Source organism: Onychostoma macrolepis, chromosome 11, assembly GCF_012432095.1.
Source record: "Onychostoma macrolepis isolate SWU-2019 chromosome 11, ASM1243209v1, whole genome shotgun sequence".
Classification (NCBI taxonomy): Eukaryota; Metazoa; Chordata; class Actinopteri; order Cypriniformes; family Cyprinidae; genus Onychostoma; species Onychostoma macrolepis.
Window position 1 is genome coordinate 22,600,255 of NC_081165.1, and position 23,465 is coordinate 22,623,719.

Here is a 23,465-nt window from a genome sequence, read left to right on the forward strand (position 1 = left end):
ACGCCAAAAGACAGTTTGAGCTGGTGCAAGCTGTTAGTAAATCTGACCCTAATTAAAAACATATGAAGTTAGAATTCTGAAGATAAAGGACATAATTAACAATTTTCTGGAGTGTAACAGGAAAGTAATATAACGAGCAGTGTAATAAATTACTGTTGGCTAGCAGTAATAATAAGTAATAATATTACTTTTGAAAGAAGTAACAAGCAATGAGTAATAAATCACATTTTATGAGCCCAACACTGATTACAGTATAAACCAGCAGACTTTTTGTTGTGATTGATGGTTATGCATATTTTAGCACCGGCAAATAAGGATCTTCCTCAAAGAGATGTAGCGAGAACTGAACACGGTAAAACCCCTCTACAGCTAAAATGTCATGCTCTTCCAGTACTGATTCTAGTCCAGCACTATGAATCATTTTAACAACAATTGTTCATTCGCCAGCCAGGAATTGTCTTCCAGATGAAATATTTCATGGGCCCATTTGAACGGCGTGCCATATGCATCCTTAATGAATCTATATTTCAGGTTATGATTCTCTCTCAGGAGTTAAAGGAGGTTGGTCCAACATTAACAATAAATCCTCAGCTAGTGGCAATTAGGGAACAGCATCTGACATCCTCCCGCGTAATGCCCACAATCCCAACACACACGAGCGCTACACCTGTTCTTAATTACTGCCGGTCTGCTTTTTAACTTTTATTCATATTGCACTGGAAGCTTGGCACACACTTTCTAAAACTATTTAACATCGCTGCTCACCCCACAGAAAGGAACCACAGGAAATTTTAATAGCCAAAGTCATAGGGTCAAAGTTGGGCTGATTAGCTTCCATGGTTAGACCCAGCGCAGATGATGTATATGTGAATTTGCGTATGGCTCAGGTGATTGGCTCTGGCACATAGTAACTAGGAAGCAAAGCTGATGAATACATTAAAAATTCAGTTTAAAACTAATTTGTAGAAATGTTCTTTTTGTATTTTCATGTTGGCTTTATGTTATTTTGAAAAATTCCTACACCACTTTAATAAAAGTTCAAATTTAATGAGCATACATATGTGCATCTTTCTTGTTATTTTTTCAAGCACATATATTAATATTATTATTATTATTTTTTATGGAGTAGCCCCACGTGACAATTTAAAACCTAAACTAAAAAGTCAAATTAAATTTTAAGATACGTGTTGTTGCTGAAGCACTGTAATGAGAATCCTTTTTATGGCATAATTTGCCATAAATTAAATGTAATTAATTTAATTAAAAAAATGTTTTCCCCTCCTACTGTTTCTGCATGCTGGTTGCATCACATGACTTTGATTTGGAAGACAAACTAACTAACTAACTAACTAACTAACTAACTAACTAAATAAAATAAAATCTAGCATAATTTAATTGTAATTTTCCTAAGAAATAATATAATTATCCTAAGAAATAATAATAAAAGATTATGCTGAACTAGTTCATAAGGTCCAGAATTTCATTATTTGTATTATATCATGATACTATGTTACTGACTTAAAAACACACACACACACACACACACACGAGTAAAATAAAAAATAAAATAAAATAAAAAATGCACTCATTCGTGTACCGACATAGTTGGCAGCGGTTAATGCACAATTAACATTTTAGATTGACAAACAGTAACACTGCATAAGATTTCTATTCAAACTGAAAGCATAAATCTAGGCTATCCATTGCCGTTTTATATATAATTCCAGACCAAAACAAATCACATCAATGATTGTCACATACTGTACTTCCATCAGCCTGGCACCCACCATCGAGATTAGTGGGAAGGCTAGCAGTTCTCACCAGATATTTTGGTCAAAACCAGTCCCACGATGAAGCTACGACCAATGCTATCATGAAACATTACCAGCCAATGACATATTCCAGCAACTCCCCACAATTAGCACACAATCGACCCCTCCACACAAGAGACATGATCATTCCTGGCCTCATTTGAGCAGAAGAAGAACAATTATCTGCTACTTACAGTAAAGCGCTAAATTATACCCACTTTAACTGGCGATTCGGTGGAGGGCATTTCATGGATGACTGTTGGATTGGGAGTGTCATGAAAATATGTCGCCCGCTGTTAAACGAAAGAGCCAGTCACAGATGATATCTCATCAGGGGCTCTTCTTGGCCGTCTAGGTGGCATGATTCACAGCGTGATGCAGGAGGGACCGTCCACGCACCATAAAACCCTAACTCATAAATGATAACCGCCCAAATTATAGATAATCATAGACATTTCGAACAGGGATAATACATCAGCGAGTGTGATTGATGGGCTGGAATTTGACCACTGATGAGATGGGGTTAAGAATTACTGTCAGCTAGCTTACTGACCAAAGTCTGAAGCAGTCGTGGCACTTGATGAATGGCTTGCTGTGATTATACAAAGCATCGCACTGGAGTGCCGGCCCAGCAGTACAACTTAAGAGTGAAAGATAAAAGAGTTTGAGGTAAAATTGACCCAAAGGCATGCCCACAGTTCAGTTAAGTCCATGCTCTGATCATTTGAAGAAGCACACTGCACACAAAACTGGCAAAGACTTGTTGAAAATCAGCAGTAGTAGACGAAAACACCGTAAAATAGTTTTCAAAGTTGTGAAAAAAAAATAATAAAAAAACCCTGCATAGTGCTGATATTATAGTTTTGTTGGAATCATGCATAAAAACTAGACATTCACATGCATGAAAACTAGACATCCATATGCAAAAGTGCATATTACACTTTTTGTTTTTCCAAGTTGCATTACTGTTCAAAACTTTGGGGTCAATTAATACTTTCATTCAGCAAGGATGCAATGCATTTATAAAAACTGCAGTAAATACTTTTACACCGTTACAAAAAAAAAAAAAAAAAAAAAATTCTATTTCAAATAAATGCTGTTGTTTTGAACTTCCTTCACCCTAAAAAATGCTGGGTGAAATATGGACAAATCCAGTGATTGGGTTGTTGTGACCCAGTGGTTGGGATAAATAGGTAGTTTTATTTAACTCAGCTACTGCTTAAAAATTACCACAGTGTATTTCTTGCTTGAACCCAAATTAACCCAAAATAGGTTGGAAATTAATATTTATTAATATGTTCAATAAATGAACATTTATTAAGTTGAATGAATAATAATTAAATAATAAACATTTTTAAACAGCTTATTAATAAGTTGTCAACTTTTGATTATTGCTGATGTCTCTGTGTCTGATTTTTAATTTACAACCTATTTTGGGCCATTTTAATCATTTTAAGCCAGCTATATAGTGATTTTAAAACAGTAGCTGAGTTAAAGAAAACAACCCAGAAGGTTGGGTTTGAAGTGTAACAGGTTTGCTCTAACTTTTTACTTCATTGCTGGGTCAAATGTGCTCATTATAAAGGGAAAACTGAGAGTTCTTCCCTTCAGCTCAAAAGAGTACTGGGATCGCTTTGTGCTGTCCCGTGAGGTTGGTGTAAACAGGTCACCATCTCACTGAATAAAGCACAGAACTGCTCGTCCTTAAGGACAACACATCCCTAGTGGAGAACTCTCATGACATTTCACTGAATAATGTCATGGTAAAACCATCTCAGTATTACAAATTATATTCTTTAATAATAGTTTTTTTGTGTGTGTTTTAATAATCTCTCTCTACCTGCCCTCCAAGACACTTCAATGCACCTGTTTATTGCAGTTCTACATTTGAATGAAACCTCTTGAAGTGTGGGGTGTCACTCAGAGATCAAAGTCAGAATATTAGAGGTGACGCTCTACTCTGGAGTGAAAGAACATGTGATGTCTCACACACACACACACACACACACACATACATATACACACATCAACACTGTCATAGAAGCAGCTCATCAGAAACCATTATCATTTCATAATTATTGTTCATTACATCTACAGTGTCACATCTTTCCACGTTTTTCAATTTATTAATTTCTGTCCTTCATGGCTCCTTCACAGATTAAGGAACACTCGTAATGCTGGCATAATTAAAAATATAAAAAACACAGAAAAATCAAAATAAACAATTGCTTTTGTGTAAAACATAAACATTATATTTTTGTTACTCTTCTATAAAAAAAAAAAAAAAAAACTCAACAAGCTGGGAATCTAGCTTTTTTTGGAGGGTTTGAGAGTATGTTTTTTACACTTTTATTTTTAATAGTTTTACTTAACAAGGATGCATTAAATTGGTCAAGTGACAGTAAAGACATTAGAAAAGTTCTATTTCAAATAAATTCAAATAAATACATTTCTAATAATTAAGGAATTCAGAAAAAAAAAAATGTTTCAAAGTTTCCAGAAACATTTTAAGCAGCACAACAGTTTTCAACATTGATATTAATAATAATAACAAATGTTTATTGAGTAGCATAGCATTTTAGAAGATTTTTATTAAAAGGTTGGAGTAATGGTTGCTAAAAATTCAGCTTTGCCATCAATAATTTAAATAATTTAATAAATTGTAATAATAATAAGTTGTACTATTTTTACTGTATTTTTGATCAAATAAATTTAGCCTCGGTAAGCATAAAATTAGAAAATCTTACTGACCATTTTTGAATTGTAGCATGGATACAGTATGTTCAATACATTCTATACAAAGTTGTTTTTTAATGTATTTTTTTATGGCGGTCCAAATGTGACAATTAATAATAATTTGAGAAACCGTTAAATCAATTAAGAAGTGTATAAATCAAACAAGGAATCTATATATCAATAGAAAATTGCTGAATTCATCAAGTAACATGGATAAAAAATCTGATAATAAAAATAATAAGTTTAACAGTATATAAATATTATATTATATTTATATATGAATGAATGAATATCTTTATTGTCATTGTACAAGTACAACGAAATTGAAGAAAAGCAAACCTTTAAGGTGAGAAAAAAAACTTTATTATATAATATTAAACTAAATATTAACTTATATAAGATCTCCTGATTTCATTAATTGTACAAAACAATAAAACTAAAATTAAAAGTTTAAAAGTAAAAAGTAAATGCAGAAAATAATAAATGAAGGAAAAATTTAGGATTGAATTTCATTAAAAACAAACCATATTTGTTTTATTAAGTCATATATTACTTTATTTATTTTCCTATTATTACATTTATATATCAATCTTTTTTTTTATTTTTTATTTTTTTATAAATCTGTATAAATCTGTTTTAGAAGTGAGCATAAAAATAATCAAAATGATGTATCATTATATATCAAAGGTAATTTTATCTGTGTGGCATAAGCAAGCTACATAAAAAGCTAAAAAAAGTATTTTAAACTCACAGTAATAACCAGCAGGATTCCTTTGAGGAGCGTCAGCAGTGACGTGATGGGCTGAATGATGATCTGGGCCAGAAGAATCCCCAATGAGAGCGTCCATGTAAATGCAGGGATCACATAGACATGACTGCAGAAGCAAAATCAGGCAAACAGTCATCTTATCCCCCATTGTTTTAAATTACAGCTTCAGTAACTTCAAATAATACCAAACACCACCTCTCAAAATTACAGACCACAGCGAGAGGAAATGACAACAGCACAATACAGTTGTAAGAGAAGTATTCTTTACAATTTCCCTGCAAAACATAGACTTAGTCTCTCTAAATCACATCCTGAATGAGGAGAGGCACATTTCTCCTCTCTAAAGAAAACAACAGGGGGCAGGTAATTGTTTTGAAGTATCTGTCTCTATCTGATAGGAGTGCTTTCTGATCGAGTGCTCCATAATACAGTGAGCTTCACAAATGCTTCCATTATTTTTATTGCAAAAATACACTCAGAAGAATAGCACTGTCAAAAAAACATATGCATGACACATAACACAGTCACTCAAGGGCATGTGACAGTATTTCTTAAAGGACTGTGTGGTACACAGTTTTACATAATCAATCCATTTTTATGTGTCCCCCCCAGAAAATCTCTTTTCCTCATTGCAAAGTCTTCCCAGCATGCTTTCGTATGATGAAATCTCAATGATTCCATCAATACACTCTTTTAAATCTGAGGTTTTGGGGCATTGCCAATTGCATAATATCATCTTAGCTTCCATAATAGAATCAATTTTTATAAGGGTAAACACATTCTTTGCCACGTGAAGGCATGGCTATGGTGCCAAGGGCAATTTTGGACCTCAGCCACTTTATGAAGTATTTTGAGAGTTTTGCGCCTGTATTCCTGTAATGTTATTATCTATATTTGTGGACAGAGGTCAAATTTTACTGTCCCAGAGCAAAGCAAACTTATTTATGAACTCAATTCAGCGAGACCACCATATCCCATAGATAAATATGAGTTTTATAATGGATTAAGAGAACTGCGAATACTCTACCAGGGCTGAAATAACCTATTGATTTGTGCTTGCAGGATCACTTTACATTCACTGTCTCGCTCGCTCGTTCTCTCTCTCTTTCCACCCTTGGTCACAGGCATCTGCCTATGATGTGTTGTTAATGAAGCATTTAGCCATCGATGTGGTGCAGGCCGCCTTGAGTGGATAATTTTCAGGTTAAGTATTTACTGGGGTGTTGCAAAATAAATTACTTTTGTGGCAATAAGTGCAATTACTAAGAAATTCTGCAGGGAAGAGTATAGATGTGAAAACCTCTATGCTGATTACAATCAATTCTCATAGTTTTATAAGATTTTAATGATTTTACATAGACATTTTATAGAATAAGAATAGATCACAACAAAAATATCCACCTGCACAATTTCATATAATTGATATAATAATATGATAAATATATATTATGATATCCCTAGTGGAAAATAAATGTACTAAAATGAATTTGAAATACATTTATTTAATGCTAAGTATACAAATACATTGTATTTATATTTGTACATTGTAATATATTACATTGTATTTGTATCAATGTAAAATACATTTACATTGTATTTGCATTTGTATTTGTATTCGGGGCAGTCATGGCCTAATGGATAGAGAGTCGGACTTGTAACCCGAAGGTCACGGGTTTGAGTCTCAGGTCCAGCAGGGATTGTAGGTGGGGGGGAGTGAATGTCCAGGGTTCCGCAGTATTGGCTGCCCAGTGCTCTGTGTGTGTGTGTGTGCACTTGGATGGGCTAAATGCAGAGCACAAATTCAGAGTATGGGTCACCATGCTTGTCCACACTTCACTTCATATTTATGTACTTTATAAAAATACAATACAATTGTACTTTTAGTATACTAAACTGGTATACTTAAAGTCTGCTAAATCGGAACAACTAATTTTATACTTAATGCACTTTAATTGTGTGGAAGTAGTGCTGAACTTTGACCAAGGAGAGAACAGTTTACTTGCATGTGACTTGTATTAAAATATTTTGGTTTGTTTAGAAATTTTGCCTTGTGTAAGCAAACCGCACCAAGAATAAAAAGCAACATTGTAATCATTTGAATCCCTGTTTCAGAATAAAGCAATCGATCTACAGGTGTGAAAGCACCCTAAAACACATTTAAGGCTTAACATTAAAAAATGTGAATTGTGCACAAGTAGTACTCCAAATAAAGTTTCATTATAATTTTTATATCAGTAAATCTCTCTCCAGTAAATATGTTAATAGATTTGAACTAAATTTAATATGCAATGAATGTATTTTAAATATATTACTTTTTTACTAGGGGCATTATAATATAATATAATATAATATATACTAAATGTATTTTTTCTTACGAGGTATAGAAGGGAATTGACCAATATGTTGCACACAATCTTGGTGCTGTTTATTTGTGTGAAATAAAGTGCTAAAAGCACTATTGTTGTGTGAAATAGCACTGAAATATCATACAAAAGTAGCACAGATGTCTATTGAATTCTCAGGCATTCGCATATCTAATTTCTACAACCTGAGGTAAACAAAAACGCTCAGAGAACTAAACACAATCTGAGATTCGATTCAGTCAGAATTTGTAATTTTACTATTGACAGGTTGTAGCCTTGAGTTTGGGCCGCAAAAGGAATTCACAACAGGGGGGAAAAAAAACTATCAATAAATTGTATCCAACTGCACATAAATTTCTAATGCTACTGACATATTGATACTGCCCTCTGATATTTTCTGACTGACCGAGTCCATTTTCATCAGTCTGTCACCTTTGCGGCCCACAGTTCTCTGAATACCACAAAAAGAGGATCAAATAACCAATCAATAAACTTCATCTCTGCATTTTTCTGACGTTTTTAGAACTTCATTAGCACGTTTACTTGGGTGGATTTGCCACTGATGTGGGAATGGTTTCTTACTATGCTACGAGTCTTAAAGCTGCTGTGGGAAGAAAAAAAAGCAACAAACAGGAACGATACAGAAAGAAAGCAAGAATGAAAGACTCAGAATGACAGTATTCTGCCCCAGATGGGAGTACTGACAGTACACATTTGTTTGTGACATCCCACTCCCTGCAGGCTGAAGACGCCCACCCCACCATCCCCACATCATGAGCCAAAGCTAAACAGAATGAGAGTATGATTCTTTGCACAATGAGACTTCTTTTGATGCTCTAAAATAAAGCTGCTCCATATCCCTAAAGAAAAATGTGAAAGCTGTCTGGCATATTAATAATTTATTATAAAACATTTTTTTTTTTTGGTTTGATGCAACCATATACCGTATGGTCATGAAACAGCTCATCATTTCTCCACTGTCATGTTGTTCAAAACTTATATGACAAAAGGAGACATTTTAAAGACTGTTCAAGCTGCTCTTTTCCATACAATGATAGTCAATGGTGACTAAAGGCTTTCAGTCTTTTAAAATACAAAGCATTATGAAATTTATCTAAATGACTTACGAAGCCATTTGGAAAAATACAGAAGTCCGTATTCACTAAAAATCTTGAATCTTATTCATGTTTGGATATTCAAATATGGTGTGTGACTTGACTTGACAGTCGCTTGTTATAAGATGCTTGAGAACCAATCAAAATGCACAAAATCTGCATATGCACTATTCATATAGCACAAATGAGATTGTGATTTAGTTTTTTTGTCATTTTTGGAGCTTGGCACAGCCCTTGGTCACCATTTACTTTAATTGTATTGATATATGAGTATGAACAGCCTTTTCATTTTGTGTTTTACATGGATTTTCATGAACCATCTAATGGACTCACCAAACTGAGTTTTATCTTCACTCTGTTGCCAGTATAAACTCGAGTCCCATGAGTCCTTTCAAAAGTTCACCTAAAGCATAATAACTGTAAAAGCTACATTTCTATCCTGATGATAATCTTTCTCAAATCACCAAAAGGTAATTTAACTTTAAATATGGTGATTTATTATTTATGTGTGTGGGAACTGAATGCACTAGGTTTAGAACTATACAAGATACATTTTCCTTCCTCACATAAAGCACTGAATGATAAACCTATTTGCTACTGAATTTGTCTCAAGTGGGTGTTTTTTTTCTGAAAGTGTGTTGCGTTTTAATTAAAATGAAAAACTGTCAGGTTAAGAAGTTCAAATAGCTCAAGGGCAGAGAATACAGCAACAGTGGCTTTGATCCAAGGATCATTTCTGTATGGAAAATTTATGACTAGGATAGATGGTCTGTATCCCATAAATACTTGTTTACAGCACAGTTTTTCAATGAATAATATTAATGATATTCTCATTATTTTCTTAAAGGTGTCATAATTTTATAATTTTTCCCTGTGGTCCACTTACAACGTAATTCACCTTTTATCATACGAAACGCAATCATCATTTTTCAAGACCTTATCATTATCTGACCTTCAAGGATTTAAGAAAATAAGGATATTTATCTTAGCCTTAATAAATTGTCTTTTGGAGGAAGTTTTAAACTTGATTAAGCTAATTTGATTTATCTTTCCAAACCTTATTAATTTTTTATTTTCACAAACTACATCAAAACAAAATGTTAGAGGCAACAGAAATAAAACTTACTGAAAAGAAAAACAGCAAAACTTGAGCAGGTTGTAATTATGACCATCCCTTAATTGAATTACGACACCGTATGCTGCGTTTGGAGAGGTTCCCGTGTCTACTTATTCAATTTTTCATGTTTACTTCCTGTTCTCAAACGGAATACTAATGTGCACGTGAGGTTTCTCAGACATTTTTCATCACTCAGTGAATATATCATCTGTTTTAATGCAACAATAACAAAATGACACAACATTTTACAGTTTATTTCATTAACTACAGAACTCTCTCTCTCTGTTGTGCAGCTATAGTGCATACACTCTTAAAAATAAAGGTGCTTCACTATGCCATAGGAGAACCATTCTTTTTCACAAAAGGTTCTTTGTGGTGAAGGTTCTTCAGATTATAAAAAGGTAAGGAAGAGATGGTTCTTTAAACAGCCTTTGACTGAATGGTTCTTTGTGGAACCAAAAATGGTTCTTCTGTGGCATCGCTTCCGCACCTTTATTTTTAAGAGTGTATCCCCCTCTCACTCAGACTTTCTTGTTCCTTCCTCACTAGTATCTAGTAAATAGTAAAAGGACTGAAGATTTCAACACATTCAACAGAAGCGCATAAGTGGCACTAAGATGCAGTTGTGATTGCTGGGTTACTACTGTACATTGAGAAAATTATAAACTGGTTATCAAGGCTGGGTGATAAATATGTACTTGTTTTTTACAATCTAAAGTGTCATAAGATCTCATTTAAATGAGAAGTATCAGAAGTACAACATCTGTTAAATTTATTTCAACATTGAGCAGCAAATCAGCATATTAGAATGATTTCTGAAGGATCATGTGGCACTGAAGACACCATTAAAATACCTTAATACAAATCAAAATAGAAAACAGTTGTAATAATATTTTACAATATGACTATTTTTACTGTATATTTTATCAAATAAATACATCTTTGGTGATCATAAGAGACATTTTAAAACAAAAAATCGTACTGACCCAAACAGTATTGAACATTCAAACAATACGGAAGTTCTAAGCGGCCATGCATTATTATTTTTTCCTTCTTTCCTTTCCTTCTTTCCTGCTTTGTTGTCGGACCATTTAAACAAGTTAATTACACAAATAAAATGTTTATCATAGCCTAACTCTGCACAAAATCAGCAGTGTTTGATTAGCCTATTTATTTTATTGTAGACGTCATTTCTATATCCACAAGATGCAGTAGTGCACGGTTATCTGTCGTTATCATTTGCGCCTCAAAGGGGCATTCCAAAACGCTTAACTTTGCTCAATGCATTAAATACGGAAGTTCTAAGCGGCCATACATTATTATAATTTTTTTCTTTCTTGTTTTCTCATGATCACGACTTAATTTTCTTGTGATCTCGACATAACAAAAGTTGTTTTCTTATGATCTCGACATAACAAAAGTTGTTTTCTCGTTATCATGACTTAATTTTCTTGTGATTTAGACATTACTGTTGCTATAGTAATGAACGCAACCTTGACAGGAATATTCTAAAATACTTAACCTGGCTTAATGCGTTAATTTAGTGTTTTAAAAGACAAAACAGTATATACACACAATAATTCATATATATACAGACAAGAAGATGAGCCCATAATAAGAACGCAATTTGTTTAATTCTGCGTTAAGCATTTTCCTCCCATAGAATAGGCTTAATGCATTAAGGCACTGTTTTTACAAGACCAAACTAAGTAAATACATCATTAATAAAGCATTCCATGTCAAAAATCAAAAATCAAAAATCAAAATCTCTTTATTGTCACACATCATGTACACAAGTGTACCAATGGTGAAATTCTTAGGTGCAGACTCTGTGCCATGGCAGTACAAGCAACAAGATATAAAAAATTTACAATATACATAGACAAGAATATACAACAATATACACACTTTACACAATATACACATTTGCACAGTATACACATTTGCACAGTATACAATAAACAATATACAATTGTACACAATATACATTATACATACATATTTCTATAATATACACATAGTATATTATATATACACATAGTAAGTACACGTGTTCTCAAGAGACTTAAAGATGTAAAGATGTATGTATAGCTTTTATATTTGACTTATTGCTTTATATTGACTTACAGTGATGTATACTGTTAGTGTTTTAACTATGAAGTGCAGTGCAGTAGTTAGTGCAGAAGAGAAGATGGAGCTGCATCTGCATCATGTACAGACAAACAAATAAGCCCATAATAAGAACGCAATAAGCTTAACAAAACAGTTTTGTACAACGGTGTACAAAACAGTTAGGCTATAATAAAAATGCGTTTCGTTTGCATCCTGGACTCATCTGCTTGTACATAGGCTATTATAATTTATTAATAATGTGTTTACTGAGTTTGGTCTTTTAAAAACACTCTTATCACTTTGAGCAACGTTAAGCATTTTGGAATGCCTCCTTAGAGGCACAAATGATCGACAGATAACCGTGCGCACAAGCTTAACTGCTGCTGTGTGTGTGTGGTTTACAAAGAAATGTAGAAAATACAAAAGATTAGGCTACAACACTGTATAACATCACTGAACTAAATTATACACATATGTATATCTTATTAATATACATCTATTAAAAATAAACATTAAAAATAAGAAAGATGCACATTAGAAATGGGCTATGTCATTGTAAATGAGAAACAGTGATGAGTCGTGCAGCAGATAACAGATACAATTTCAAGCAAAATTATCATATTTATTCAAGCATTTAAAGGGGTGGTTGACTGTTTTTTTTTTCTAGGCTTGATTGTGATTTAGGGGGTGCAGTCTAACATGTGTTAATGCTTAATTTTTTTAAAACTTTTACCGCCGATTCATCAAGGTTTTCAGTCTTCACACCGCTCCTTTGACTTCCATGCTCCGAGGAAAGCCCAAGTCCCTGTCCTGGAACTCCAGTGCCCACGAAGCCTTCGAGAAACTCTAGACAGCCTTCAGCACGGCCCCCATTCTTCACCATCCTGACTCGACAGTTCCTTTCGTAGTGGAAGTGGACACCTCCACCACCGGCGTCGGGACCGTGCTGTCCCAGTATCATGGTGAGCCTCCTAGCCTCCAGCCTTGCGCATACTACTCCAAGAAACTGACCTCAGCGGAACAGAATTGACATCGGAAACCGGGAGTTGCTGGCCATCAAACTTGCCCTGGAGGAGTGGCGGCACTGGCTGGAGGGAGCAAACCATCCATTTACTGTAATTACCGACCACAAGAACCTCCAATATCTCAGAGACGCCAAGAGACTCAACCCACGCCAAGCCCGCTGGGCGTTATTCTTCACCAGGTTTCAGTTCTCAATAAACAATAAAGCCGACACCCTCTCATGGATGCATTCTCCAGATTCACCCTCCGATCCAGGGCCAATTCTCCCTCCAGCCATGATAGTAAGTCCAATTCAGTGGAATATCGAGGACATCCGAGGGGAGGCCCAGAAGGGAAGACGTATGTGCCCACTTCCCAGCGATAATCCCTTCTGGGCTCAGTGCACAATGTACCGGGCTCTGGACATCCAGGCAGCCAACGGACCCTCTCGCTCCTTCAAGCTCGGTACTGGTGGCCTAGTATGACGCAGGACATCATCAGGTACGTCCGCAGTTTCTCAGTCTGCGCCATGTCCAAGACCCCTCGTCACCTCCCCGTGGGCAAGCTCGTGCCCCTGCCGATCCCTCGTTGACCCTGGTCTCACCTGGGAATAGATTTTGTGATTGACTTACTCAACTCCGAGGGCTGTACCTGCATATAGGTAGCCGTAGATCGCTTCTACAAGGCATGCAAGCTCACACCCCTCAAAAGGACTTACAACCGCTCTCGAGACCGCTGAAAGTCTGTTCACTCACGTCTTCAGAAATTTTGGAATCCGAGAGGATATAGTCTCCGACAGAGGTCCACCGTTTATTTCCCACGTTTGGAGAGCTTTTCTTCCGGGTCACTGTGAGCTTGTCCTCCGGCGACCACCCCCAGAAGAACGGCCAGACTGAGCGAAAGATCCAAGAACTCGGACGTTACCTCTGGGCCTACTGTCATGACGACCAACACAGCTGGAGCCGCTTCCTCCCTTGGGCCGAGTATGCACAGAATTCCCTGCGTCAGAACACCACCGGCCTCATGCCGTTTCAGTGCATACTCTGCTACCAGCCACCGCTCTTCCTGTGGACAGGAGAGCCATCGGAGGTTCCAGCTGTAGACCACTGGTTCTGAGCGAGAGAGTGTGGGACTCAGCTCACATCCACCTCCAACATGCAGTGCGGAGGCACAAGACCTTCGCAGATGCTTGGCGTACCTCAACTCCCACCTACCACACTGGAGACAGAGTATGGCTGTCCACCCGAGATCTGCGCCTCCGCCTGCCTTGTAAGAAGCTGAGTCCCTGCTACATTGGTCCGTTCCAGATACAGAGGCAGATCAACGAGGTCACCTATGAACTGCAACTCCCACCCAGGTACCGAATTCACCCCTCTTTCTATGTGCCACTCCTTAAACCATGTTCTCCCTCTGCACCAGGACCTACCAAATCAGACGAACCACCTCCTCCAGAAATCCTTGACCAACCGTCCATCTACCTGGTCCGAAACTTCCTGGACTCGCGGCGACGGGGTGGCCGGCTGGAGTATCTAGTCGACTGGGATGGCTATGGACCTGAAGAACGTTCCTGGGTGGCCAGGGACGACATCCTTGACCCTTTGCTGTTAGAGGACTTCCATCGCACCCATCCCGAGATGGCAGAGGGGGTAATGTCAGGGATTCGTCACAGTCACCATCCAGGACAATCACCTGAATACTGATCATCAGCACCTGCTGACACCAATCAAGCTACACTATAAACACACACACATCCCAGCCTCTCAATGTCCGGTCTACCGTTCACCTACATGGACTGTTCTGGACTCCCTCTGCATTACTTACCTGAGAAAGACTTGCCTTCTGATCCTCCAACAACTCTATTGTTCCTGTTGCAAGATCTCCAATGAACCTGCAATAGAAACACGCCATCAATTCACAGCTAAGAACTCTGAATCCTTCTCTGTTTTGATTACTCACCTGCCTTTGCCTCTCCTGTTCCAGTTTCCCGATTCCCTTCAATAAACCATCCTGTTTTGCACTCACCTGTTGTTTCTGGTCTTGTTTTGTGACACCTATATTCTATAGGAGGAAAACGCTTAACGCGGAATTAAACGAATTGCGTTCTTATTATGGGCTCATCTTCTTGTCTGTGTATATATGAATTACTATGTGTGTATATACTGAGTTTTGTCTTTTAAAAACACTCTCAATTAACACTAAGTATTTTAGAATGCTCCTGGCAAGGTTGCGTCCGTTACTACAGCAACAGTAATGTCGAGATCACAAGAAAACGAGAATGAAGAAATTATGTGATGCAGTAGACTTTTGGCAGGGTCTACTGCGGGCATGTTAAGGCCCAAAAGGAAAAAAAAAAGATGGCTCAACCCGCAAGCACTCTTTAGAGTATGGTGATGTTTATTTACAGGTGCACCGAAAGTCCAATAGTCCAACCATGATGAATCATTTACAAGTGAACAGTCACAACAACAACAAAAAAAAATCAAAGTACAAAAGCAACCCCCCCCCAAAAAAAACCTAACAAAATAAATCCAAGATCTATGTATCCAAATATTTACAAAAGTATCCACCCTATACAAAAAGTTTTTTTCTACCCCCCACATAAAGACAGGACATGGTTTCACCGGGTGCCTGCGCTGCGCAATGTGATGACGTCATAAGGGTTCGCCGCCATCCGCTCATGTTTGCTGGCACAGCTCCCAGGAGCCCAGTTATACCAACAAATAACACAGACGATTACCAAAAAAACATTAAATAAACGATCAATGAGTATGTGTGATATGTCCAGAGGCAATAATGGACGCATGACCATTCGTTATCAGATCGTGTGTGAACCCGCTTTCCAAACAGCATTACGAGGTAACGGGTGGGTGCGTGTGGTGAATTATTGTGTGTGAGTGCGTACATATGAGCGCCAGTGCATCACCTCCCTCCTCTCCAGACCATGGATTGTCTGGGAACCTCGACAAGTAGTCGGCCACAAGGTTCTTCCTCCCTAGGCAATGCCGGACCTTGAATGTATGGCCGCTTAGAACTTCCGTAAAACACTAATTAATTTACATATAATAATAAAACTCCAGAAGTACACAATGCTATGTTTCTTTCTTTGGGTGCCAAAATAGATCCGTTATTCAACAAAAGTTGTTTAGTTTGGTTCTCTCACAATGCATCACAGAGAAGAAAAATGTGCTTGTGTTTTTGCCGAGAGAAGCTTTAGGAGATCAAACACCCCACAGGCACGATCTAATGAGAGAATTTCCAGCCCTAACAGCGTTTATAAACATTACTCACACTGAGGCCATGATTTGACTGACAAGCAGAGAGTAGAAAATCTGGGGTTAAAATTGAATATGTAGAGAATAAACAATATGATTGACTAGGTGTCTTTCTTTGAGATAACTGAATAAAGATATACAGGCCCTAAGGTTTGATGAAGGCATACATGAAAAGGAAGCATATGCATTTATTTAATCTGGCTGAAAAGAAACGGGTTCTTGTTCAAATTCAAACCTGCTCTTAACATCTTAACTGTTACATTAAAGGTTGCACCGTAAAGCAGCTCACCTGGTATGAAAAAGTGCAGCGTAGGCCTCACTTCCCGCCAGAACGTAACTGATCCCGATAGACACACTGTTAAAGAAAGTTCAATATCAGCACTCGTTACAATAATGACACAGTTTCATATTCATGAGGTGCTGTCACAGAGACGAATCAAACAGGAACCTTTACTGCGCCAACTCAAAGATGGACAAAGCCAGATGTTTCATCTTTTCAATTTTTTGGCTACTGAAAGTTATGAAACTTCTTCAAACTTTTAAACTTCATCAATGTTAAAACATTTCACACGTTGAGGAATAAAGATCAACCTTAAAGTGGATTCTGGTATAATGTGTGATGGTTCAGATTTTTGATTTTGTGTGTGATGCAATGAAGTTTTTCACCTTTTAGAAGAAAAGATGGATAGGCCTTGGGCTTGCTATCAAGAAAGTTATAGCAAGAAACTGATAAAATTTATAACATTTTAGTTAAATAAGAAGAAGAAGAAGAAGAAGAAAGAAAGAATAATAATAATAACAATAATAATAATGATGTATTTATTTATTTAAATAAAAAAATCAAATAATGACTAGTTTGCTAATGACAGCTACAAACAAACGATAAATAAATAGCATGATGGAAGTGAAAAAACCTACTAAAGTGAAAAAACAAAATAATTATAAAGAAGAATTTTAAAAAGTCTCAAAATATATAAAACCCCAATACCAAAAATAGTAAGTTAGATAAGTCAATTACCTGATAAAACCTATAAAATAAGCCAATTTCTAAATAAATAAATAAATACATTAAATAATGACTAGTTTGGTAATGACATCTTCAAACAAACATTAAATCAATAAAGAATAAATAAATTGCATTAAAATGCATTAAAATTAAAATGATGGTAGTCATCAATAAATAAATAAACAAATAAATAAAATACAAATTGTATTCATAAATACAAAAGTAACAAAGCATTTGATTATAGAGTTTAGAATTTAGAATAAAATATAAAACGTCTTAAGATACATGAAATCAAAATAAAATAGAATAAATAATTAAAAGAAAAAGCTAAATTTTGGCACGAAGAGGAAATAGTGATTAAAAAGACCTTTTGAACTAGAATCACAGCAAGCTCTTTTTAAAAAAATGTTTACAGCAAACTCTCCTAATTTAAAAATCACAAATGAAAACTTTTCAGAATCTTTCAGTATCTGGCACTATATCATTGAATGTTGAAGCTCTGAGTGAGTCAGTCAATAAGTCAATGTACAAAAGGCAGTTGTGTGCCAGTATGAAAGAAAGAACTACAGAAGGAAACACATGGGAGAAGAGGGTAAGAGAAACCTTGACTTGCACCATCATACAGGACAACGCAGTGTGGATCTGTGGTCCTTGACTGGTTAGAGAACGCAATATGTCATGGAAGCACATTGATCGAGCGCTAAGCCTCTTGAACACAATGAGCAGAGAATCGATTGGATGTGTGTTAGCCAAACCTGTCTAAATGCTGATAACAAGCTCTTTTCCATTCAGTTGCATGACCGGGCATGCAGAGCAGCGCAACAAATGATTCACTGTTAAGTGTCAAAGGCATTTCACAGTAATGACCACTGATGCCCTTGGTGCTTTGCTACTCTTATTTTCCCAGCAAAAATTCAAGCAAAACTCATGCATTTTGGATTCTGTATTTAGTTTTGCAATATCATCCATAGAGGACACATGCAGGTACAGCAGTCACAATGTCAATGTGAGCAGAACAAATCAATTTTGCTTGAAAATCTATCAAAGAAATTGATTTATGCTGGTTAAAACTTACTTTAAAGCCCTTCAAAGTACTCAAAAACTTTTAACTGGGCTAAAGTAAAGAAAAAAGATGAAAGATAACTGGGGAAAGGCTAAATTTCTAACATCGGCTAATTAATAACGGCCCATTTAAAGACGAACAGATGGGCAGCCATATTGGAGACTAGTACAAAAAGCGGCTGGCCATTATTTCATTATTCTGCACCATTATTCCAAAGGTGAAATGTTAAAACTGTTGTTTGGAGCAATACTGACATTTCACACATAAATAACACTGCATTTTATAGCGGCCTAGAGAGCATAACATAGATTAAAACCTACTTAATGCTTTGATCCAGTAAGGATGTTTGTGTCTGTATCTCCTCAGCAGAGAGGAGCAGCTCTTAACTGCGTCTTAGTGACTTCATTAACCTTTTTTGTTGATCAAAAACTAAACGAGACGCTCTGCTCAGTGTAATTGAAGGGGTTTAGTGACATTTCAGCGAAAAGCCTTTGTGACACGTTTATGAGACTGTTCTTCACAGAATCTTGTTTTTAATGGCGAATCCTGTAATAAACGCAAATACTTGAGAATGGCTGATGTGACGTGGCACCTGCTGGTAGTTTCGTTTAGTGACCAGAAAAGGAAATACTGTAAAACTGTAGCGCAATTGGGCTTTATAATGTTTTCTGTTGTTGTTTGCAAGCCTATTATGGAAACATCTATCATTGCCTCTAAAAAAACAATGATAATAGGCAATGAGAAAAACAGATTTGTGATGTTCAAAGCATTGTAATAATGTCATTTGGTCAGTGAAAAGTACACAATTTTGATGCTATTTCAGGCAGATATGTCCCTTGTGAATGAACAAGCATTTTACATTTTATAAAGAATAATTTACATTTTTCCTTTCTGTAAATCAACACATTTTGCGGCATCTTGTGCATCTATTACAAGTAGAGAAATATTTATATTTATTTATACATAACGTTTGTTCTGGATATTATTATTTTTTTTTAAATATGTGTCTTTTTTATTATGTATATGATTTTGTGCATATATTTGAATATATCTCAGAAAACCTTATATAATATGCATGGATATGTATGGCACTTAAACAACGCTTTTGCTAATAAAGAGGACAGAAAATAAATTGAGGAAATACATGCTGCTTTTTTTCACGCTAGCAGCCTCTCTATGAGCTAATGATCTTATCTGTTTACCTCAGGGCACTCTTATACAAAAAGAGCTTTTGACTCTGAGCCAGTTCAACATTAACGTGAGCTCACAATGCCAACATCGTGTTAGAACAAAATTTAAGAGCCCGACAAAAGTACAGTACAATAAGTTTACAGTTCATGGCGAATTACAAGTCTTAGTATCAAAGCTCTATGTGAAATTTATGAATGTTGTCTCGTGTTTCAAGGCAATAAGTTGAGCGATGTCAATGCACACGGCCTCTATATAGCCTGATGGTATCTAAAAGTGCATGACTCGTCTTTGCATCACTGGGAATAATGTTGAAAGGTAAAAAAATTAAATGAAACGGGCTAGATTGCATAGCCAAATGCCAAAGGCCAGAAACTATATAACGCATAATGAAAAAGACATTTTAGTTTAGTATCTAGGGTGCAAATTATGGTGCGAGGGGTGAAAGGTGGTTTTACTCCTTTTATTAAAGCTTGCTCCAGGCTGGATGGGGATTTGGTTGTGCTCTAGCTGGCAGATACTCATGCTATTCACTTTCAAAACTCAAAATGATATCTAATGGTAATTCTAAATGAACTGGTTTTATGAAAACAAACACACAAAAAAAATAAATAACAATATTTAGCATCCCTGAATCAGTCTAAATACATTAATTTACACCTTACACCTACATTTTTATGGGTTAAATCAAAAACAGATTTGGAGAAATTTAGCATTACATCACTTGCTCACCAATGGATCCTCTGTAGTGAATGGGTGCCGTCAAAATGAGAGTCCAAACAGCTAATAAAAACATGACAATAATCAACAAGTAATGCACATGACTGCAGTCAATCAATGAATGTCTTCTGAAGTCAAAATTGCATATTTGTAATAAACAAATCTATCAAGACATTTTAAACTTCAAACGGTCGATTCCAGCTAAAATACTCTATTATGGATAGAGCATTTTCCAACGAGAAAACGTTGTCTTCATCTAAATCAGAAAAGACATACACATATCAAGCACTGTTTACAAGCAGAAACAGTTCTAAACAAATATGTTGGTGCGTTTCTATGTGTAGACAGGGGATGCACTTTTTCACCAGATGAAGCGTTATTATGGATTATTGACCGGAATTTTGGCCAACAGTGATGGTTTCATGTTAAAATGCCTTAATGATGGATTTGTTTCATACAAACATGCAGCGTTTTTCTTCACAAGACGGACTGGAGACATGTGCCACAGCCATATCACCCTGCAGCCCAAGACCGGTTGCCCATGGAAGCTAAGCAGGGCTGAGCCTGGTCAGTACCTGGATGGGAGACCTCCTGGGAAAACTAGGTTGCTGTTGGAAGAGGTGTTAGTGAGGCCAGCAGGGGGTGCTCACCCTGCAGTCTGTGTGGGTCCTAATGCCCCAGTATAGTGACAGGGACACTATACTGTAAAAAAAGCACCGTCTTTCGGATGAGACGTTAAACCGAGGTCCTGACTCTCTGTGGTCATTAAAAATCCCATGACACTCATCGTAAAGAGTAGGGGTGTAACCCTGGTGTCCTGGCCAAATTCCCTCCACTGGCCCTTGTCTATCATGGCTTCCCAATAATCCCCATCCACTTGATTGGCTCTATGACACTCTCTCCTCTCCACCTGTAGCTGGTGTGTGGTGAGCGCACTGGTGCCGTTGTCCTGTGGCTGCCGTTGCATCATCCAAGTGGATGCTGCACACTGGTGGTGGTTGAGGAGAGACCCCCCACATGATTGTAAAGCGCTTTGGGTGTATTGCAATACACATTAAAGCGCTATATAAATGCCTCATTCATTCATGTGGATTACTTGTTGATTATTGTAATGTTTTTTTTGTTTGGAGCCTCATTCCGACGGCACCCATTCACCGCAGAGGATCCACTGGTGAGCAAGTGATATAATGCTAAATTTCTCCAAATATGTTCCAATGAAGTAACAAACTTGGCTACAACTTGGATGGCCTGAGAGTGAGTACATGTTCAGCAAAGTTTCATTTTTGGGTGAACTATTCTTTTATGGTACTAATTAGAATTTAAAACTTTTTACAGTGTAGTGAAGTTGTTCTTCAACCATTGATTTTCTGGTGAAACTTCTTATGCAGAGACTAGCATCCAAAGCAACACCATATGCTGGTGGTCAGCTATGCCAGACTTTTCAGCAGGACATTTTAGCCCTCAAACTTTTTGAATGAATGAGACTCACAATTGAAAGAGCAGAACAAAGTTGAATGCACGGCTGGTGTGTTTGCCCAGGAAGAGAACTCCCAGCACGTGCAGATTTGGCTGAAGGTCCTCATCTTGCCTCCGTGCTGTGATGTCCCTTTGCAGAAGACCCGTATCTACAGAGATAAACACACAGGGAAACATTTTATAACCATCCATCTCAGAGACATAACCATGGAGGAAACAGAAGAATAATTACAGTTAGAATGAAACAAGTCAGCAGTTACAATACAGGAAAATTCCACTTGGCCCTATAAGCGTCCCCTAAAGAAGACCCCCTTTTCTCGCTTTTCTCAGTCATTAGTTGACAGCATTTGCTGCCCAGTGGCCAGAACATTGGTGCCTGCACCCCCATGTCTGCCACAGATGAGCAGAACCATTCTTCAACCCCTCCGAGGTGCCACACATCACTCCCCGACGTCAAGTTCTGCCGCAATACCAAGTCACATATGGCACCGCCGTATGACTTTTACACGCTAAATAATGAGTCGCTGGAGAGATAAATGTAAGAAAAGGAGGGAAAACATAGGTGAATGAATATGGCCAGAGATCAGAGAAGTTTGCAGCAGTGAGGAATCAAATTCAGAACAGCAGGAATAATTCATACTGCACTCCTCTTCAGTCCACAACACAGCAGGCTGCAGGAGCAGACACACTCCCAACCAAACCCCTCAGCAACACTCACACTCCCATTATGCTGCACACACTCAGGTTAGCATATATCACTCTCTTTCTAAGGCAGCTCTAGTCTCTTCACTGGTAAACAAGAGAGTCTCAATGCTGTCTAGTACAAGAGCAGCTTATGTCAAGTACAAGAGGAAAACACACTTTTACCACCGTGAATATTCTCAACGTTTGTATGGAGAAAAATAAATAAATAAATATCTGAAATGTATATTTAATTTAATTTGAAAATAAACAGTTAAAATACATAATAAAATAATTATAAAAATACAGTTATAAATAACAAATATAAACAAATATGCAAATATAAACACAAGACTTTTTTTTCATAAATATCAATATATAATTGCTAATCTGGATGTATAGTTATACACTGTTATTAAACAGTGTTACTGTTTTTTATTGTATTTTGATCAAATAAATGCAGTCTTGGTGAGCATAAAAGACTTCTTTCTAAAAACAATTAAAAAAATCTTACTGACCCCCAAATTTTAAACAGTAGTTTAAAATGTAAAACAGCAAAATATCAAACAAATAACTTAAAAAAACACTGAAATTCATTAAAAAATAGCCTGGTCCCAACAAGACAATTCAACTTTTTGGTTAAACGTACCATCGTCAACTGCAATCTCATTGTTTATTATATTGTTTTATTGTGTTTTTATTTACCAAAGTGCTATTATAAAAATGACTATATAGGAATAGTCAAAATTAATCCAAATTTAAATATTACATAGTTACTTAAATATCCCTCCTCTCTCTCTCTCCATATATATATAAAACTCCAGAATTTCTACTTAAGAGGAGACTGATGGAAATACAACAAGAAAAAGACAAACCATTTTTCTGAAAGTAATAAATGGTGCTACGCTCAGTATTACTTCACATTCACCTGTCTGTGCTGATCTCCCGAGGGAAAAATAAACACAGACCCATAACAGATGTTATATATAATTCTGTTGACACAAGCACCATCAATATTATTATATTTAGTCAGA

General features: G+C 36.5%; 1 protein-coding gene across 3 annotated transcripts in view; it reads right to left on the bottom strand.

The window, feature by feature from the left end:
* The window catches only part of si:ch211-51h4.2 (uncharacterized), a 133,441-nt gene that overhangs the window by 79,247 nt on the left and 30,729 nt on the right, over positions 1–23,465 (bottom strand). For all 3 annotated transcript variants that reach the window (XM_058791755.1, XM_058791756.1, XM_058791753.1), the window contains exons 6-8: positions 21,764–21,899; positions 16,587–16,652; positions 5,299–5,422 (exon numbers count right to left, since the gene is read on the bottom strand). In XM_058791755.1, coding sequence (XP_058647738.1) covers positions 5,299–5,422; positions 16,587–16,652; positions 21,764–21,899 — 326 coding nt within the window. The remainder of the gene's footprint in view (positions 1–5,298; positions 5,423–16,586; positions 16,653–21,763; positions 21,900–23,465) is intronic.